General features: G+C 42.1%; 2 protein-coding genes across 5 annotated transcripts in view; both read right to left on the bottom strand.

Moving 5' to 3' along the window:
• PHLDB2 (pleckstrin homology like domain family B member 2) overlaps positions 1-5245 on the bottom strand; it is a 236876-nt gene extending 231631 nt beyond the window's left edge. For all 4 annotated transcript variants that reach the window (XM_005674905.3, XM_005674907.3, XM_013962498.2 and 1 more), the window contains exon 1: positions 5027-5245. The gene's annotated coding sequence lies outside the window, so the exon portion shown is untranslated. The remainder of the gene's footprint in view (positions 1-5026) is intronic.
• Positions 9711-22060, bottom strand: part of PLCXD2 (phosphatidylinositol specific phospholipase C X domain containing 2) — a 58106-nt gene continuing 45756 nt past the window's right edge. Inside the window, exon 4 of the mRNA XM_005674904.3 lies at positions 9711-15975. Within this exon, the coding sequence (XP_005674961.2) occupies positions 15816-15975 (160 nt within the window). The 3' untranslated portion in view covers positions 9711-15815. The remainder of the gene's footprint in view (positions 15976-22060) is intronic.

The following is a 22060-nucleotide window of genomic DNA, read 5'->3' as shown; positions in this document are numbered from 1 at the left end:
GAATCCTTGAAAACATCAGCCCAGCAATGACAGAAAAGAATTCTGCCTAGTTAGAGTTCTCTGCAGGAAGTGTTTTTGATATTGTTTTGGCTTGAGGGGGAAAAAAAAAAAACACTGGACTTTGTGGGGGTTACCTAAGTGCACAGTGAAACTGCAGATTCAAACAGTTTGAATCCTGTCCTCCAAATACAGAGGTCTTATGCGAAAACAATCTCATTTTCATTTTGCTTTCTGGGAAGCCCTCCAAGGCACAGTGAATTGCCAACTTTTTGTGACCTTTAGTTCCTTAGCTGCTCCCAAGGGAAAACTGACCTTGGAGCTGTAGAAAGGAGGGAAATAATTTTCAAGCTGGTGCAGAACAAGGGGCAGAAGTTTTGTTCTTTCTGTTTCCTCATTGAACAAAACATATGGGTTCTCCTGCACCAAGATTCTTAGCCCCTCTGAGGTCACAGACATGAGGACAAGTTGCGGACGAAGATGCACATTAATCCCACAGCCAGGGTGTGGACAAGACTGCCACATGGGATGGAGACCCAGGTGGCCAGTCAGGAGCAGTTCCCAGGAAAACATTAGGAATAAAAAATGATTAGTTCCTCTGCAGATTCACAGCTGATACAGGGCTTTCTGACTCTTCAGAGCATTTTAGGACCGAAATGAAGTTTTAGGCACAAGAATTCCCCCTGTAACTTTAGTTGGCTTCTATAGGTATTGGGACTAAAGATGGAATCTCAATCTGTAGGAGAACCTCCTTAGGTTTCCTGTGTGTGTGTATGTGTTAGTTGCTGAATAGTGTCTGACTCATTGAGAGGAATACTGTAGCCTACCAGGCTCCTCTGTCCATAGAATTCTCCAGGCAAGGATACGCGGATAGGTAGCCATTCCCTTCTCCAGGGGATCTTCCCGGCCCAGGGATCAAACCCAGGTTTCCTGCATTTTGGCAGATTCTTTACCATCTGAGCCACCAGGGAAGTCCCCTTAGGTTTCCTATCATTTGGCCACTGCTTGACCCATGAGACATCCATCTGGTCATGGAGTTAACCAAGAAAGGAATTGTGTACATCAAGAGACACCACGGGGGATCTTTAGGCCATACACATGTACACTGTCCCACAGGCATGGAATAGATTAAGGGACAGTGATTTGTTACCACTTGCTTCTCTCAGCAATAATTTTTTGAGATCTTACTTTGCTCATAGACATATGGGTTTGAAAGGTTTTTGCCTTAGAGGCAGACTTTATTAAGTAACAGTTAGTGTCTTGTTTCCAATATGCAATGAAAATCTAATTAGAATAACAATACTACCACAGTGACCCTAGCCCCAAGCAGTCACTATCTGAGTGGGTCTCTACAGCTTGGGAACAGGCTGTATAGTCATTCAGCATTTTTAATTTCTGAAAATAGCTGTGTATCCCATTCCTATCATTTGTAAGCCCTAGGAGTCCAGAGAACTGTTTGGGTAAAAGATTAAAAAAAAAAAAAAAAAAGAGCAAAGAATTTGGAGTCCCAAGCTCTCTGGGACTTGCCTGCTGAGTGATATTGAGAAGGGCACTCACCTTGAATGAGTCTCAGGTTCCTTATCTCAAAGGATATCATCGGAAAATGACTCTCCTCTTACAGGGCTCTTATGAAGATTAAATAAAACCATACTGGAAAGTTTTGACATACTTAGCTTTCTCAAAGACAGAAATTTGACTGCAGAAATAAACTTCAAAAAAATTCCTGAATAACACATGAAAAATTTGTGTGTTACATTAAAATCAAACAAACTATGGGGAGGGAGATGGGAGGGGGGTTCATGTTTGAGAACGCATATACACCCGTGGTGGATTCATGTCAATGTATGGCAAAACCAATACAGTATTGTAAAGTAAAATAAAGTAAAAATAAAAATTAAAAAAAAAAATCAAACAAACTAAACAATGTTTGTGGACCAGGAAAGAGAAACAATTTTCTCTCACAGTTTCAGAAAGAGATTAATGGACTAACATGTGGGCAATTGTTTATGGGCATGTGTTGTAGTTACTTTTCTGGAAGGGAGGAAAACCACTGTGATATTGATTTTTATGCCTGTACAGGATCAAAGATACCACGGAGGTGGTGGTGCCATAAATATGTACTATGAGAATCCAAGCAAATAATTTAGAGAGGACTCCTGAGTCTTTTACACTTAAAATACAAATAGTATAGCTATTTGGTGGGTATTTTTCCCAGAACAGAGTGTAGAGAACATGAGTTTTGGAGTCAGACAGACTCCAACTTAAATTTTACCTCCTCTCACTAGCTCTGTGACTTGAGCAAGTATGTAAATTTGTTAAAGGGATTAAATGGGGAAAAAAAAAAAAAGATAAAAGCAATAGTTCAATTCTTGGTCCTAAGAAGTACCAGATAAAAATGAAATGTTGCTATTTGTCCCTCTATTTCAGCTCAACTTTTCTCTTTTTCCTAATGTTTTAGTTAGCAAAAATGATAGCAGGTGAGCAGAGTTCATGTGGGGCCAGATGCATTAGAAAAGGGTGTTCCGGGGACTTGGTGATGCAATCTCTGTTTTTAATGCCTTTGCTGTCATACTCTTAGGTATGTATGAGGCAGGTCACTAAAGAAACTCTTTGTTAACCAACCACATCTCATGATGGCATTTCTTTACCTTGATCTTGTAAATGCTCAGGAATTTTGGCTGCTATGGAATGTCTGCCAGATGGCTAATTTAATTTTTAGGATGTATCTGAAAAAATAGTGCAAGCCTCATTCTGTCTACATTCCTTGGGTTCAGTTGAGTGGATATTAGCGAGGTAAAGTGAGATAGTAATTCAATCCTTGAGTTACCAGAGAAAGATTAAGATGGTGTAATTTCTTTCTCTGGAAATGGTGCCAATGTTGTATTTTGGTTGGGGCTCATGAATCTCTGGAAGAGAAAGGGGCAGAGATCTAGCCTGAGAATTGCCTAGGTTTCTTTAGGATGTATTCAGGGCTCCAGTGATTGCCACTAGGAGTGGAAACACTTCCCTTTGCTCCTCACCCACTCCTCCCCTTACCTTTCCTCCAAGAAGGTCCAGTCAATGCTGGCCTTTTGGTTATAGTGGTACCCAATGGGCCGGGGACATGGCACATCCAAGGGCCAGTGAAGAACCTCTGACTTTGTTAGTCAGCTTGCTTTCCTCAGTGACTTCCCCCAGTTTAAGCTCCTGCATGTGCTTAATTCCATGACCACTTGGGGAACGCAGCGGGTTAGGAATGAGGCAAAAGTGAGTAGAACCCTGGCTCAGCCTCTGACTGACTGAACTTGGGCAAAATAATTATCTTCTGAGTTCTAACTCCTGACATGTCAAAGGAATGATACTGTCTATATAATCTAGTCAATCTCAAGAATAATCTTCCACCACCTAACATATCCAATATGCATGAAGTGGGAAGAAAAGCTGGGTGTACACTCAAGGGGCCACCAGCATTTTGGTCTCAAGCACAGGTATGACCTAGTGTGGGACACACAAGCTACAGGACTGTGGGTGAATCTGGCCGAAGCGTCTGGAGTGCTGACACCCTTCTCTTTCAAACCACCTCCATCATTATCTCTAAGAATTCTGGAAACCGGCCAGATGTGCACTTCAAATTTTACTGAGCATAATATTGTCACAGAAATCTATCAGTTTCTCATAATTCTTCCAGAACATTCCCGGGAGTCAGCCCCAGATTCATCCAAAATCACACATGGGGTTTCTGCCCGGGCTGCCCTCTCAATGGCCTCAACTCCTGCCTTGAGTCAACCGCAGGAGCCACTTAAAACTTCTGGTCACAAACGTCACAAGGGGATCATTTCAGTTCCATGAATGATTGACAAAAGCAGTATCAAACATTAGCTGGTCTCACACATGGCCCAACTCCTTCCCCAAAGGCAGTTCAAAAAAAAAAAAAAAAAAAGGCCTCCTTATCACCAGGTTTCTAATAATTACGAGAACCAGGAACCATTACACAGAACTGCCAGACATTCGCAGTGACAACAGGACGATATTTCTAAGGCGAGTTATGTTCAGACCTAAAGAAGAGCGGATCATGCTCACTAAAAATAACGTATTTCCAGAATGCGTACCCGGAGGGAAAGATTCCATGTTTTTTGGGAATTATGCAACAATCTCAGTCCCCCGCTAGAACAACTTATTCTACAGCTAGTCTGTGTTTTCCTATAAACCTCCAGCAGCAGGAGATGCTCCTCCTCAGGCACAAGCTCCTATATCTGTGTTGGTACCAGATATCCAGTTTGTGTGTGAATCTTTTTCACATTTGTTTATTATAGAGCTGGGAAGGGCCCTGTGACATTTACTACTCTGGGCAGGATAAAAATGTTCTCTGGTCTGGAAAGAATACAGGCCTTATTAGCTTCAGAGAAAGATAACTTCTATGTTGCCTTGTGTCTGTTCTTTAGAGAGAATCAAGCAAGGGCTTTAGCAATCCTTCATCAAAGGTAGGAAACAGCTTGGTATCAGTAAATGATTGACCTGCTGCCTGGGGTGATCAGTTTAGGTAAATAAGCTTGATTCTGCTCCAGCAATTTCAAGATTTTTAACTCCCTAGGTTCCAGAGCAGAGAAGAGCAATAGGGCTTCCTGAGAGACCTTGTTATTTGAAGCTGACAATCCTCTGCATGGACAGTGTGTTCCTCAGAATAATTGTTAACTGTCCTCTCTGGTGTATCTTGAATCCATGCAAGCAAAATTCCGGAACAAAGCCGTGACCAATGATAGAATTTCAATAAATTTCAATAAATAGGATTTTTTTTTAATAATGAAAGATTAAAAGTCTTTTGAAATATGTAGAGCAACAACAACAGTTTTCAAAGGAGAGAGAAACTGGAAGAAAATTACAGCGCATTCTTCAGAACACGTTAGTGGACAAATGATTGGACTAGCCCAATACACACACCCGCTGACCACATCTTCAGCAGAACATCATGAGATGCTCTGGCTACAAGGTTGGGTCAAGTGTTAGCTTTGTGATCTTCAGAGAAATGCCTGTGAGCAGACAGAGCACCTACCTTGACTGCTGCTTCTCAATCTGGTTTCTTCCCTCGGCTCCCTTCCTGATTCAGCAGCGGTGGCCTGCGACTGCTCTAATCTTTGTGTAACATTTTGTGATGTTCGGAAGAAGCATGGACACAAGCTTCTACATTCCCTCCAAGCACAAAATTTAGATGCTCCCCTCCGTTTCCTTTCCTGGCCTCTCTGGCTCCTGCAGACAGTGGTCATGAGCAGTAGCTTGCTCGCAGCCAGGTATGTTGACAGATATGAAGGCAGGAGCCTGTGCTGGGCTCAGCTGCCCTGATTGGCCAATCATTACATACCAGGTCGGACTCTCAGTCCTGCTCAAACCCAACCAGAGATCTGAGTGACAGTCAGAGAGCAGCACCACAGGGGGCAAGAGACAGGATCTGTTAGCTATTTAACAATCCAGATAAGCAACTACCTTTCAGGTGGATCTATGAAGTAGACAGGACAATCATATCTGGGAGGAAAATCCCTTTTATTTCATTCCTTTTTATTTTAGCAATGTCAGAAGGGAATTTGGAGGTCACTTAATCATTTTTTTGGAAATTTAATAAGGAAATGTCTTTTATTGAACTCCTGTCCGGGGAGAATCATCTGGAAGTACCTTGAACAACTACAGCTATCATTTGCTGAGGGTGTACTATAGTTTAGGCATTTTATATATATTGCCACAAATCCTCATAAATATAACCTTGAGATTTTATTCTTATTTTATGGATGAAGGGACAGAGGCTCAAAGGGGCAATGGTCAGGCAATGAATAGGTGTCTAGTCAGGCTTTTAGGGCTTCCTAGGCACTAGTGGTAAAGAACTCGCCTGGTAATGTAGGAGATACAGGAGACGCAGGCTCGATCCCTGGGTCGGGAGGATCCCCTGGAGGAGGGCCACGGCAATCTGCTCCAGTATTCTTGCCTAGAGAATCCCACGGACAGAGAAGCCTCGTGGACTACGGTACGGAGGGTCGTGGCGAGTTGAACATGACTGAACTGACTTAGTACATAGCACACAAGCCATTAAGTTGGTGGTAATTTGTTATAATAGCAATATGAAATGAACACAGATTCTCTCAGAAATGCTCTTCACGATGCTCACTCGCTCACTTAGCATCCCATTCCACATACGAATGCTTTTTATTACCATGATCTACCTGTTTGAAATGGCAGCTCATGAGTTCTAGCTCTTTCCTGCACATTAGGCACAAAGGGGGGCAGTTGAAAAATGATGGAAAAGGGCTCAGAGACTAGATTCTGCTGCCAACTCTGCCAGATGGCTCTCTCTCTGGTTTTGTTTTCTCTCCTGTAACATTAGCACTGGGACAAAAGCTCTTTGGTCCTTTCTACATCTAAAGTCATAAGATTCTAAAGTCTCAGTCATAAATATCACTGTCACATTTCTCTCAATCTTTTCTGGTGTGTGGCAAGTTATTTCTACACCCACTGGTTGCTGGTGGGGAATACTTCTGTAAAAGGCAATCTAATATCACATTTCACAGAGACCATGAAATGAAACTCTCTGGGCCCTGATTGAGAAAACACCCACTGGGGATCAGGGAGGAAAGTCTTTAGGCCAAAAAGGCAGAGATATTCTCAGGTTAAACAAAGAAGCACTTTCAGTGGCCTCCTTGTTCACCAAGAGCTCGGCTTCTAGGCCCTTTCTCCACAGGATAAATCTTGTTCTTTAGACCTCTTAGATTAAAGCCATGTGCTGGCCCAAGGCTTCTCTGGATGGGATGATGCTACTGGACAGAGGCTGACACTTCTGGGTCCCCCTTCTCCATCCATCCTATCCCCAAACACTGCCCAGCTGTGCAAACATCCTGGATTGAGCAGCACTTTGGTTTACTGGCGCTCATCCAGGCCATCCATCCTGGGTGAGGTTTGAGGCACATGGGTTTTGGCCATGATCCCTCCATTGCAACCCTCCATCCTGAGAATGAAAGGCTTCAAGTCTTAAAGATAATAACACTCATTTAGTTATAGTGAGCAGATCTGCAGAGGGGTAAACAAAGAACATACTGCTGATCAAGAAGAATTTCTTTGGGGCAGGGCAGGGGGAGAATCCGCAACAAAAATCCAGGATACTCAGGCATCTCAAGTTCAGGAAGATACAGAAAAGGAAACACTTTCCAAGTTGGAGGAATGGGATTTGGTCTCTGTATTGAGTGCTAACTGGGTACAGCTGTCCATGGAACTGGGTGACCCCCAAACCTTTCTCTCCTGAGTTTAAACTGCTTCCCTGGACAACGTGGAGAGAGAAAAGTCTGAGCACAGACTTCTGCAGGAAACATGAAGAAAGTTCACTTATGAAAAAGAGAGGTGATTTCCTATTTCAAATAGCAGTTTATTTATATAGTTAGTTAGTGAGTTAGAGATGTTCAACCAAAAAGAGCCCAGACAAATCCAATTCTTGGAAAAAGTGTGGTAGAATCAATTATAATTTTTTTTTAGCCTGGGCAAGAACATAAATTTAGGTCATTCCAATAGCTTCTTCACAGTGGACTCTTTTAAAAATGTATATTTGATTTGAAAGGGAATTTTATATCCCTTTTGAAAAACCCTGATCACTCGGTACAAAGAGAAGGCAACCTCAAAAATAAATACAGCACAAAAAAACTTAAAAAAAGATAAATACAATAGAAATGAAATGATATTTAACATTTGCTTACCTGGATGGTAAAGAATCTACCTGCAATGTAGGAGACTAGGGTTTAATCCCTGGGTCAGGAAGATCCCCTGGAAGAAGGCATGTCAACCCACTCCAGTATTCTTGCCTGGAGAATTCCATGGGTTAGAGGAGCCTGGCAGGCTACAGTCACAGGGTCGCAAAGAGTTGGACATAACTGAGCGACTAACACTTCACAGATACTAGTACCTTTTTGTTTTGTTTTTGCTGAATAAGCAAGCGTCAAAGAAATTTTTGTCACTAAGCTGAGACCTTCCCCTCAACTGATCAGAATGGTTAAATGATTAAAAATATTAATGTTAATTAGGGTGTGGCCACTTGCATCATTTTACAGACCACCAGTGATGTGAATCCTATTCTCTGAGCAATGCATATTTGGTCCAGTGATTATGCAACACTGTCTGAATTTATCTGCTTTCTCTTTCATTAACTGGTTTTTGTTAAATCATTTACCAGTGAACACAGTGGCTAGCAGTCAACCATGCAGAAGAGGCTGTGCTCAGTGCTCTTTGGAGGGGTAGGTGCAAAGTCCCCACCCTAGCACTAAGACCAGTAGCTAAAGTATTTACTACGTGCCAGACTCTGTGCTAGACGCTTTTCACATATTTTCTTATTTGGCCCTCTCAATAACCCTTTGTAGTACATATTGTTAGTCCTATAGTCTATATATTTAGATATATTAGTTTGCCTAAGATCACATGGCCACAGTGTGATTGAGTTGAGATAGAAACCCACGTCTATGCATCTCTGAAATGCCTGTTCTTAGTTTCTGGGCTAAATAAAATGTTTATAACCCAGCAGTAATATGATAAATTGTGATTAGATAATAAAGGGTTCATATATAGTACAATGGTTCCATTGTCATTGGGGCAATGTTTCAATGCAAGTAACATGTTCAGAAATTGAGTTAGACAAGCAGAATCATTGCACTTTCACCATGCAGGTTATGGGCTTCCCAGGTGGTGCTAATGTTAAAGAGACCGTTTGTTGATGCAGGAGATGAAAGAGACATGGATTCGATCCCTGGGTCAAGAAGATAGTCTGGAGTAGGAAATGGCAACCCACTCTGGTATTCTTGCCTGGAAAATTCCATGGGCAGAGGAACCTGGTGGGCTACAAAGAGTCAGACACCACTGTGGGACTGAGCTCTCTCATTCGCGCAGGTGATACCTGCTTCGCTTCTGTTTGGACCCAGTCCTATCTACATTCTGTCATTTTTTGTTAAAACCAAATGAAATGACTGGAAATGGTGCTTATCAAAGCCAACCAAAGTATAGTATGGTAGATTTACTCAAGAATCACTAAAATCACGGGCAGAAAATTCTGAATATGACTATTTTCTTTAACTGTTATGATAACTTGAATAGAAATATGATTATCCCTAATTACCTGTCCTAAAATTCAACTTCAAGAAATGATTACTTAGAATTAAATTTAATCTCTGTTAAACTTATAAACAGGACATTTATCCAACCTATTATTTTTGTAGGTATAGGGCAAAAAGAGAAATTCACCAAAACTCAGTGGCCTCAGATACACTGTCAAGAAGAGTCATGAATGAGGGAAATATTAAAATCTTTACTGCCAACAGAAACTGTAGGCCCACTTTTATTTATTCTTTGCATGCACAAACACATGATCTCTTCATTGTTCTATTTCTGGGCATTTGGCAACCACTCAGAGTAACGTGGGACAGAGGTGTTAGTCAGATGAGAGCATGAATGTCAAGAGGACTGAGCCTAAGCCTTGTAGAAATAGCTGAAGTGCTGAGGGGGAAGCTCGGAAAAGCATGGGTGACAAGGTTGTGTACACTTCATGCAAGGCTCATTTTGGGAATCCCAGGCATGTGCAGTTAATTTCAGTATGTGTGAGACAAGGCTGAAAAGGTCTTCATCTAATATATTATAATCAGGTATTTTATTGATGCTGAGTCTGTAACTTTTTAAAACAAAATTAGAAGTGAACCAATAATAAATTGTGCACAAAGGAAAAGTGCCTGCCAGAGTTTTGTATTTATTCTGAGGTTTAAGCCTATTTAGGTAGTTCAAATAAAACACAAGAAAAAACATCATGTCATCATACCTATTAAACTTTTTTTCACAGTTAAAATGAGGTAATCTGGCTTTACAATGACTTAGGTTGAATTAAACAGTTTGATCCAGGTTACAAGAAAGATGAGATATATTTGAACAATTATTTCCTAGGGGGGAAAAAGCCATGTGAAATGCATATGGATAAGATAATTATGCCACAAAATACATTTCAGAGTGTCAAGCAGCATCTATGCAAAATTGTCTAACCTTAAAATTGGTATAACATTATTATTTTTTACTTAGCAAACAGCATGCATTGTCATATAAAACAAGCATAGAGGACAAAATATATTATATAATAGAGAATTTATCAGATTCACATTATCATCTGAATTGACTGAGACTTACGTTCACTATGACAGTTTCTGTATTTTCTAGTCAGTGAGGTTAAGCATTACATTTGGCATATACAGAGTACAAATAATGCCACACATCATCTGTGTGTAATACTTATTACTATCAGGAATTTAAGTATAATAGCAGCAAGGTACCACTGTTTCTAGAATATGTCCTAAGGTTTATCATATTGATACCATAGATTTATGATTGAAGTGTTATTAGTGCTCTAAACTAATAACAAGTGTAAAACTGCAAATGTACAAAGCTACGGAAGGCCTATTTAACTTTTCAAAGTGCTGTGCTTCTCGCTGGGCTCAAAGCTTATGAGCAAGCCCAAGCTATCTGAATGAAGCATACTGGCCCCAGTTCTGAGTTCCAATCAGGTCAAGTTCTAGTGATGGGGTGGGAGTAGGGGTGCAGAATAATGCATTGGAGGAGGATAAGGTGCAAAAGCCACTGTGGTCAGAGTGCATTTGCACACTGCTGAATGCATGTGCTTTTTATTGTAAGTTTTGCCAGCATCCACAGTAATCATCAGTTGATTGAGGATGACCAGGAGACAAGAGGAAGCAGTGGTATATATGACAGAGATGAGAGAGAAAGAGATGGAGAAAAGAGAAAAGAGATTACTGATGGGAAGCCTCAGTAGACTGTGAGATAGAAGTTCCAGTGAAGAGAAGATTTTATCCAAACTATGCGGCTTAGAAACGAATTTGAGAAGTGCGATTCATGGGGTCGCAGAGTCGGACATGACTGAGCGACTGAACTGAACTGAAGAACAAGTTTTGTTGGAGTGAAGACTAGAATACTATATCCACTGCAGGATAGAGTTATCGTAGAATATTTTTACAGTGTCTTAAGTCTGTGCTATTTCAACAATGTTAATAGCACTTTGTATTGTATTCCTCTGGTTTAGGACCAATTCAGTGATGACAGTGCCGTTAGCATCACTATTTCTTGTAAGAAGCTGGGGAAGCCAGGGGATAAGGAGACAGTGGAGCTCTCAGGAACAGTAAAGAGCTATGTTTGGAATGAAAGGTAAAGTTTCTAGCTAAACCACTTATCACCCAGTCAGGTCACTCCTGTGTGTCCCAAGGCAACATCTGTGAGTGACAAAGCTCTGGTGGCAAATAATAGGAGGCAGTATGAGGAAGAGGGAAGTTAGCGGAATTTAGAATACGTCTGTTAGGGGACAGACATTTCTCTACCATACAAAATAAATTTTCTATTAGTCTGCGCATTTAATGTTATCAACTTTTATTCACTCCTTTTTGGCATAACATGATTATTTTAGTGTGTATTTAGCAAAGCTCAGCTCACTAGCTCAGGTATTTCTTTCAGTCTCACTCATCTCATCTTACAGGTCACTAAAGGTGCCACTGATGGACAAGGTCTGTCATCCTAAGCCACTCTCTTGAGAAATGAACCCAGGTAGCATTTCTCTACACATGCCAAACAAGGAAGATTACCACCCCTGTGCACCCTCTGAGCACAGGCATTCAACCTAATTATTAAGGACCTGATATTTGGGGGGAGCTAGTTGACTGTGGTTTGCAAAACTGCAGACAGCATCTTTATCCCAGATGAAAGAACCAATCTGTGCAGATTGAGCACGGAAGTGCTTCTTTGCTCTGCAAGGTGGGGGGCGGGGGAGGGGGTGGTTTCTCATGGCCATGCCCTGATCATTAGCTCATTCTGTTGTCCCTGGACCCTAACAGTAAATATCCGCAATCAGCCAATGAAGAACATTACAAAAACTTCAGCCGTAGCATGAACAGATTCTGTCAGATGGTCTAAATCTGTGTAGGACTTTTGCTTCCTAGAAAAAGCAGCAGTTTAATCTCCATCTTAATCTCTTCTGTTTCTCCACCTTTAGTTTGGCACTAAGCCTCCCAGCTGGGTTGTATGTAATAATAACATCTCTGTGGGCAGCACTGTCTTACTGTAAGATTTGGAAAAAAGCGAAAGTAGAAAATCATTAAATTCCAGAACGCTCCACTACACTGTCTTCTTGAACAGAAAGATAATGTGTTTGATGAGAATATAAGGTCATGTTAGAAGCAGGACTCTTAAGAACGATCATTACCTGGGCTCAGCTCTCATGATTTTGTTTGAGTTTATATAAAATCCTAGGTTTGGGCTGTGGCTTAACTGTTCTTAAGAATTCAAGGGTCTGGACTCAGTGCTGAGGAGGAAACAAACTTAATTACTATAGAGTCTAATACATCAAATATATAATTTTTGGCATAACCCTCTTAGATCTGCCATTAATTTAAAATTTAATCCTCAATAATTGTTCACTTCCTTCCATTAATTCCATCTTGACCTTGCCCTCTAGTCCTAAGAATACCTTCTGCACCCATGAAACCACGCGGGTACCTCTAAAGGGTTCAGAGTTCAAGCCTTTGAACATAGCTCTACTCTGACAGATGTTGTCTGTTGTTTTGCAAACCACAGTCAGCTAGCTGCCCCCAAATTTCAGGTTCTTAGTAGTTAGGTTGAATGCCTGTGTTCAGAGGGTGTACAGGGGTGGTAATCTTCCTTCTGTGGCATGTGTAGACAGTAACCTTTGCATGAAGCCATGGCGGTGTGGCTATGTGGGAAGTGGTCTAGGGAACTGTAGAAAAACTCAGTATACATTTCAGAATAAATGTGGCCCCGAATCTTGTGAAACTAAAGATCTCTTTGGCTCAGTCAAGTGGCTTTTTCTCTGATCTTGAAGTTCCTCCTGAGTGAATGCTATAGCCTTATTTGACCTGAAAAGTCCCCAGAACTTGTGAGAACAAGAAATGTGATTGGGTCACCTTTTTTTTTTTTCTTGTTGGCAGTGGTGGAAGGAGTCATAGACCTAAAGTCTCTTTCCGGTTGGTCCCATCATTGAGTCTCCTGCTTGACTTGAGGTCAAGGAGCAGAACACACACATCCTTTACAATATATTAAGCAACTGGGTCTTAGGGCAGCAATTCTGCCAATTCAGGGGTGTTTATCAAGGATGAACTGTAAATAATCCTCCTCCTATCTCCCAGAACTCCCTGTGCAGAATTTCAAAATGCGTGCACGGAGGAGTGAGCACCTGCCCCTCCACAAAGAGCAAGGCTCCATGTATGCAACCTTGGTACCGTTTTCTGTGCTTTTTTATCATGCGAACACTGAGGTGCACTTAAATGTCACAAACAAGTGAAGTGCAACTATATATTTTAACACTAAAGGAGAAAATCAAGTAAACATTTCACTGAACAGTCAGCAGCCCTTGGGTATCATTGGCATCCTGTGTAGATACCTGTCAACACACCTGGCCTCATAGCACCAAGCACCTGGGCAAAGCTGAGGCTGAAATAAAACAGAGCAGAACAATTCTCCTCTTGCCTCCACATATCTCTTTGCCAAGTAACAAAGTATTAAAAGAAAGGAAATGATCTAGTCCTTAGCAGTTGACCAAGTGCTAAGATCAAGACCAAAATGAAACAATGACAACACAAATAAAACCCTGAGGGTAGGCTAGGGAATTTCAGAGCTTATCACTGAAGTTTAATATCAGAATTGAAGGAAGATTAAGAAAGCGAGGGCACTCACTTTCTTCTGCCTTTCCACAGAAAGCCTTAAAAAATTAATAGCAAAATCCCAGAAACCTCTTTGGAGAGAGATTCAAGTCCAAGAGAAGGGACATATTTCCCCAGAAGCCTTTGTGTTGTGACCTCTCAAGCTGTGGAAGCTAAAGGCTGGGGCTTAAATTACTCTAAGCAAAACAAAGGCTGGAAGACCAAGCATGGGGGAGGGGGCGCATGGGCTCTCAGTAGCTCAGCTCAGACACCCCCACTGCAGGCAGCATGCAAAATCCAGCGATGAGCATCAGAGAACACGATGAGGAAGCTGCTGGGAGGTGTCCAACCGTCTGTATAAATGCACACAGCTGTCCAGGATTCCAGGTTATCTTTCCGCTTTAAGGATCCAGATGCTGGCACTTCCTTAGGGATTCTCAGAGAGTTGTGAGAAACACTCAAGTGCTCACACTTCTGTGCCCAGCATTCTACTTCCTTCCTTTTCATCCCTCTTCTAGAGGGTTTTCCTCCAGAACCGAGGGATCCTTAGGACCCATTTCATCTTCTGCTCCAGTGTGTGGCTTGGTAGAGGCATCTCAGGTCTGGACCACACCTACACATGAACACCGTCCCCAGCATGACTTGGGGGACCAGAATGTCTACAGCTTCTACAGTAGAGTCAGAAGTCACTCACGGTCCTGAGATGCGCGGTCCTCTTGAGGGCCATCTGGCCTGCTGAGAAGAGTTCAAGAAGCTCCTTGGTGACTGCTCTTGAAGTAAGAAGCACTGAAGATAGTTAATCTATAAATACATAAATGAATAAATAAATAAATAAAACACAAGAGGGCTCTTTGTATTTAAGCACCTCTTATCAATAAAAAATAATGATAATAATAAAATCCCCTCTTGAGTTTCAAAGCCCTCCTGCAGTGATTAGTAGGCTCAGAATAACCTGCAGAGAGTAGAACAATCAAGACACAAACTGGAAGTGTTCCGACACTGGGTATTACTCGCTGGATGACATATCATCATCCTAAATGTTCCCGAGGTAGTCTTGTGTTCAAGGATTTACAGAATGGCTCCACATTCACTTGGAGCCTCCTTAAATCCATTGCACTTTCCCACGCATCCTGTGTCTGCCTCCGTGGTGTCATGGACAAGGTGTCTTCTGTTAGTGTTGAGTCCCACAGAGCAGACTCGAGTTCTAGACAGACAGCAGTGAAATGCAATTCCAAAATCTGGCTGGAAGATCCCACTCCAAAGAGGACTTTGCCAAAATAATGCAGGCACTTGCCCGGCAGCCAGTCTGGGGAGACCTACAGAGTTAGCTCAAAGAAATACAGCATGCAGCAGACACGCACGTCTGTCTCTTGTTGGGCCTCAGATTGAAGAGATGCACCAGTGTTGTCCCTTTCAGTTTTAAGAATGGGCCAAAGAAATGGAGAGGAATCAGTGTTTTAAAAGTGGGAAACACCTTTCTGATACCAGGGACAGTATGCACTGTTTATCTGAAGAATGAAGGTGACCAATTACCAAGCACAAGCATACCAAGGACAGCTTGTGGCTGAAATACCTTGGTGACAGACACATCTTACTCTTGGGGAGGAAGTGGTGACATTCAACACGCCTAGAGAAAACCGGTGCTTGACCTTTCTCCCTTCAGAGCCCCAGGGTGATGAATGAGCCACCCCACAAGGCAGTCCACATCTGCCTTGAGCCATCCTTTGTATCAGGAATGCCTTTCTGCTTCAGCCTTCTCTCTGGCTCAAATACAGCATCCTGGAAGACAACAGGGAACTGGGCCAATTAGGGGACACTCAGCATCCCAAAGGAAACTGGAGACCCCATTTGCATATTATATTCAACATCATATGCCATTAGGGAGATGCTGACCTTGACCATAAGGAACATGCTTTCTTCCCTTGAACTTCAGTTTTTAAAAGGTCTCATTTGGGAAAAATGCAATTAATAGCCCTATAATTTTATCCAAATAACCTTGTGAGGAGGGGAAAAAAATGTCCCGTCCTCTTACTCACTTCACCATCACTGCCCAGGGGCCAATAGGAAACCCTTCAGAACTCTAGCCTGGATCAACAACTTCAATAGTAAGTGAAATAAAAAATTAAATCAACATTTAGCCAAAGCTCTATCCTCCTGTAGGAGGTCATTCAATTCAATGACTGTTGTGGCAAAGTCCACCAGGTCTACAAAGTCAGACGTGATGATGTTGACCCCCATGGCTCCAGGCTTCTGAGTCTTCACCCAGTCCAGGATGGCAGGAAGATTCCTATGCAGGAGAATATTGGGGCAAGAGAGAACAGAGAATTGTGTTTAGAAAAGGAAATTACACATTTCTGTTAATATAACAAAAGCGTGTCAATAGACACAAACCGCCACCCTTGCCTCCAAGTTGGTCTATTTAAATAATCCCTTTGAGGGACAGAGTGATGTCTATTCCATCACACACCTGTACTTTCAGAATTTCTGTGCTGGAAGAGGAAATTCTTTGCCTCAATCACCAAAGAGACAAAATGTCAACAGGACCTTGAAAAATTAAGATCAAGAGCCTAATTATCCGAGAAGGCAATGACCTCCCACTCCAGTACTCCTGCCTAGAAAATCCCATGGATGGAGAAGCCAGGTAGGCTGCAGTTCATGGGATCGCGAAGAGTTGGACATGACTGAGCGACTTCACTTTCAGTTTTCACTTTCGTGCACTGGAGAAGGAAATGGCAACCTACTCCAGTGTTCTTGCCTGGAGAATCCCAGGGACGGGGAGCCTGGTGGGCTGCCATCTATGGGGTCGCACAGAGTCAGACACGACTGAAGCGACTTAGCAGCAGCAGCAGCAGCAGCCTAATTATTGGAAGGTTCTTTAATTTTTTTAACCATGAAATTTTTTATCATGAAAACTTTAAACATATTGCAACACTGAAATAAACTTACAGGAAGCATCTCAAACATCTAGATTCTACCACTAACATTTTACTCCATTTGTTTACCACATATCTGTCCATTGTGCTCAGCGCATGCTCAGTTGTTAAGCTGTGCCCAACTCTTTGTGACCCTATCAATCCATATTATATTTTTTGACAAATTCCAACTACAAACATTTATATGTGCGTGTGTGCTAAGTCGCTTCAGTCATGTCTGACTCTTTGTGACCCTATGGGCTGTAGCCCGCCAGGCTCCTCTGTCCATGGGATTCTCCAGGCAAGAATCCTGGAGCGGGTGGCCATGCCCTCCTTCAGGGAATCTTCCCAACCGAGGGATCGAACCGGCATCTCTTACGTCTTCTGCACTGGCAGGTGGGCTCTTTACCACTAGCACCACTAGCATTCCCCTCAATACCTCAGTAAGAAGACCATTAACTAGGGTTCAGTATTTCTTTTCGATTTTTCTTTTGACATAGATTTTGTACACAATAAAATGCACAAATCTTAAGTGAACACTAGTTGAGTTTTGACAAATGTATATACATAATCCATAGCCCTATCAATGTAGAGAATATTACCAGCATCCCAGAAAGTTCCTGAATTCATATTCCCCATCGAATCCTGCCCCCACTCTCCCAGAGGCAATACTTATACTGATTTTCTTTTAACCACAGATTAAATTTGCCTGGTCTAGAACTACACATAAACCAAGCTCTTTCACTCAGCATTATGGTTTTGAAAGTCATCTGTGTCACTGCACGCATCAGCAACTTGTTCTTATTTTTAATCACCAGATAGTATTCCACTGTATGCATACACTGCAATTTATCCACTTTCTTATTGATGGGTAAACAGGATGTTTCCAGTTTTTGGGTATTATGAATAAAACTGTTATGGTCATCTTTATATAAGTCTTTTTTAATGAACATTTATTTTCATTTTTCTTGGGTAAATATCAAAGAGTGAAGTTGTTTTATTATATGTGAGATTTACATTTGGTTTTATAAGAAGCTTCCAGATCTTTTCCCAAAGAGGTCATTTCACTGTACATTCCATGAACAAAGTGTAAGAGTTCTGGTTGCTTCACATTCGCTCTCAAATTTGGTGCTTTCAGTCTCTTTTAATTTTAGCCATTCTAGTGGGTGTGAGAAGTTACCTCATGGTGTTTCACTTTGCATTTTTCTGATCACTAATGATGTTGACCAGTTTGTCATGTACTTGCTGGTCATTTATGTATCTTCTTTGGGAAGTATCTGCTTAATTCTTTTACCCATTCTCCCTTTTGCTCTTTTTCTTTTAACTGTTGAGTTGTAGAAGTTATATATTCTGGATACTATGCTTTTTGAATATTTTATCCTCCCCTGTAGCTTGCTTATTAATTTTCTCAATGGCCTATTTTGGTGAGCTGAATTCCTTAATTTTGATGGAATTTATTTTTTTTTTTCTTTTATGGTTTCTGTAACTTAAGAAACTTCTGCCTGCTCCCAAGTTACACGATATTTTCCTGTTCTCTTCTAACAGTTTTATAATTTTAGCTTTTATGTTTAGATCTAAGATCCATCTCAAGTTAATCTTAATATATGATGTGAAGTACGGGTCAAGGCTCACTTTTGCCATATGGAGACAGCAGTATGTGTGGCTTCTTAACAGACCAATGCTTGTTCACAGTTGTCTTACAGACAGACTGTCAGTCTCTTGTTATAATTTGAGGACTTTCTATGTGAAAGCCAGAATGTTATGTCCAAAGAAGCTCAGAATTCAGAGATGTAAACAAATGATGACAGTTTAATGTGATAGTTCCTACTAGCAGCAAGTGTAAACACCATGGGTGGTATAGAGGAGGGAGTAACGAAGCACTAAGTTTTACATTATGGTGAAATAGCTCACTAAATGCTTGCAACCTTGAAGATGCTGCAAGGAAGACACAAACCAGGGCTAATGTTTGGGTAAGAGACTGGAGTATTTTTAGGAAGGATTTTCTCTAGGTAAAATCTGAAAATAAACTGAGTTTATTTCTCAATGGCCCCATTTCTCTTCTTTTGGTAACACTGTCCTTGGTTGTCACCGTCTCTGCTCCTTGTTCTGGGGAAGCTGCCCTCCCTCTTCTGAGCACACAGCCGACTTCTCAGTCTCCCCCAGGCAACCCTGTCAAGGCCACGCAGTATTTTGTCTTTCTCTTTCTTTCCCTTTTATCCTGACAACTACAATCAGTTCTGGGTCTCTTCCCTTGTTCAGTGGACTCTACAATCAGCCATGGGCTAAAACACATCTCATATATTGATTTGCATTTTTAGAGTCATAGCTGATTAGGACTTAGTAAGCCACTATCACTGGGGTACTTCCATTTTTAACTGGGACTCCTGAAGACTTAGTAACACCCTTGATTTGACTATAACCTATTCAAAGTCTCTGTGGCTCAGTCTCTCCCCCAGTAAAATGGGGACCATAATAATACTTCATATAGATTTAGGGGGAATTAAATAAAGTAATGGGAGCTTCCCAGGTGGTGCTAGTGGTAAAGAACCCGCCTATCAATGCATGAGAAATGCAGCTTTGATCCCTGAGTCAGGTAGATTTCTTGGAAGAGGGCATGGCAATCTACTCTAGTATTCGTGCCTGGAGAATCCTATGGACAGAGGAGCCTGGTAGGCAACAGTCCATAGGGTCGCAAAGAGTCAAACATGACTGAAGCAACTTGGCACAGCACACACAGCAAAATAAAGTTGGCACATAAAGTAATACGTGTCAAGTGCTTAGACGAGGGCCTGGGATATAATAAGTACAATGTAAGTACTGGGAGAAGGAATCATAGTAGAGAGATTTAAGGGTGGAGGTAGGAAACTTTCCTAAAGCACAAAATGCTGTGTCCTGAGAGGGGAGGGTCACAAATGCAGTCTTCCTTTGGAGGCAGAGATCTGGAACAAGGAGTGGCCCACAGGAAGGCCACAGCAGCACAGAATCTGATGCATTCAAGCTTTCTTGGGGAAAAAAAAAAAACAAACCACCCGCTTGTCTGTATTTAAGGATGAAATGCAGGTGCCACCTTCTGGTCATCACGGGGAAATGAGAATTAAACATCTGGTGGAGGCACGTCGGCTGACTCAAACCAGAGCCAACAAAGAGCTCTGTGTCACCTTTGGGTTCACGTGGCAGCCTTCCCCAGGGCACGGATGAGATAACCAGGACTGCGCACAAAGAAAGGGGGATGCAGAACCCACTGTGAGCAGGAGCTGCTTCATTTTCTTAACTCTTAGCCTTCCCCAGGGCCTCTTTACCAAGAGATCAGTGCAGACAGCTGAGCCACATACTGCTTTCGGTCCGTGAGGCACTGAATCTCACAGGCTGCAGAGCAGCTCAGAAACGTCCCTCTGGCTTTCTACCCACTGAGAGCAAGGCTGGTCCACTGTGGGGATGGGTTTGGCAGGCCTGTTTTGGGCCAGGCGCTGTGGGAGGCACTTTCCTGCTAAGACTCCACAATCTTGTGCGGTGTTACTAAACCCACTTAACTGGTGAGAAAAACCACAGCTCAGAGTGAGTCCTCAGGAAACTTGTCAAAGGCAGCCTGTTGTAAACGGACTGCGTTAGTTTTTCAGGGCTGCTGTTAAGAAAATGTTTGAACACCAGAACTTTATTTCCCCACAGCTCTGGAGGTCCAAAGTCCAAGATGAAGGTGTCGGCAGTTCTGGCTTCTCCTGAGGCCTGCTCCTTGACCTGCAGACAGCCACCTCCCTGCGTCCTCACAGGGGCACACCCATCCCCAGGGTCTCTGCATATCCTAATCTCCTCCTCTTACGAGGACACCCGTCAGATTGGGTCACGGCTCACCCAAAGGGCCTCATTTTAAGTTAACTACCTCTTGAAAGCTTCTTTCTCCAGATACAGCTACATTCTGAGGGACTGGGGGTTACGATTTTGACATGTGAATTTCCAGGGAATGTGTGCTCAGTCATGCCTGACTCTGCAGCCCCATAGACTGTAGCCCACAAAGCTTCTCTGTGTATAGGATTTTCTAGGCAAGAATTCTGGAGTGGGTTGCCATTTCCTCCTCTGGGGACTAAGATATATCGGGCTAATAAGATAAAACAATCTTTATTTTTAAAGACTTCCTCTCCCGTGTAAGTACAACTCTGCACAGACTTCACCATAGAGAATCCCATGGACAGAGGAGCCTGGAGGGCTACAGTCCATGGGGTTGCATAGAGTTGGACATGACTTTCACTTCACTTTTTTCAGTGTTACACGGAAATTTACATGTTTATTTTTCCTCACAGAATGCACATCTGTGGGGGCAGAGACTAGATTATTCATCTTGTGTCTCTGGATCTAGCTCCTATTCATCACTGAATAAGTAAATAAATAATATTGCTCTACAAATTTACCAAAGGCATAAGGAAATGGTATGGATATGTGAACATATACTATACAAAGGAAAGTTCATAATCTTGATCTTGGTTTATGAAACTCTTTCCCAAGTTAAGCACAGGTAATTCAGTGAAGACAGTGGAGACACAAAGAAAGGGGTTTCTAGTTCTGCTCATGGCCAACACAATCAGGAGCTCTCAGGTTGTTATCCAAATGACTGCCAGGTGAGCTCCTGTTATAGGAAGTCACGCTACCCAAACCACCCAGATAGACAGGGACACAATTTTTGGGTGGATCTTTCATTATCTGAACACCGGCGCTCAGCACCTAGAACAGAACTTGGGAATGAAGTGATTCTTGTAAATATCCCTTGTTACCCAAATATATTAACTTTCTCAGCTCTGACTGCAAGGGATGCCCTATTAGGTAGATGTATTTATAACACTGCATTTATACAGAAGCATAGGCATACACGCATACTTGTACGTATATAAAAGCCATCCTTTTTATTGACAACACCTATCATTTATCAGTGTCCAGGATAAAAAACATCATTTAATACAACATTTCTGGAGCTTCTCCTGCCTAACTGTACAGTCAGGATCAATTCTGCTCCAAGGATGTATCTGAAGCTATGACATGGTGGGTGGTATCCCGAGCTGCTTCTTAGGACTGTCACTTAAAGAAGGGAGAAGGACATCCTAAATCCTGGGTGGGCCACCTCTGAATCACTAGTACCTGGCCCAGAAGCTTCATTTAATGCCTCATAAGAGCATGAGTGCTTGGGAAGCTTCGAGGGCAGGGGCAAGAACAAGACAGAACTGCAAGCCTGACGTGAACAGGAGCCGACTGCTAGTGGCTGAAAGTGCTTTGCATATTGAAATTTAGAGTATTCATGGTATGATATGTGTATTTCAACAGAATATTTTATTTAGAGATCCTCTGGCTACGGTTCATGTAGGTCACCTCAAGTGCACAGCTTTTTCAAATACTATGCTTTGGGAATTTTGTTATTTTAAATCTTCAAAGTATATAGTTTTACTGCTGTTTATTCAGAAGAAAATCAAGATAAAG

The sequence above is a fragment of the Capra hircus genome, chromosome 1 (genome assembly GCF_001704415.2).
Source record: "Capra hircus breed San Clemente chromosome 1, ASM170441v1, whole genome shotgun sequence".
NCBI lineage: Eukaryota > Metazoa > Chordata > Mammalia > Artiodactyla > Bovidae > Capra > Capra hircus.
Note: the sequence above shows the minus strand (reverse complement) of the source record. Positions and strands in the feature narration are given on the sequence as shown.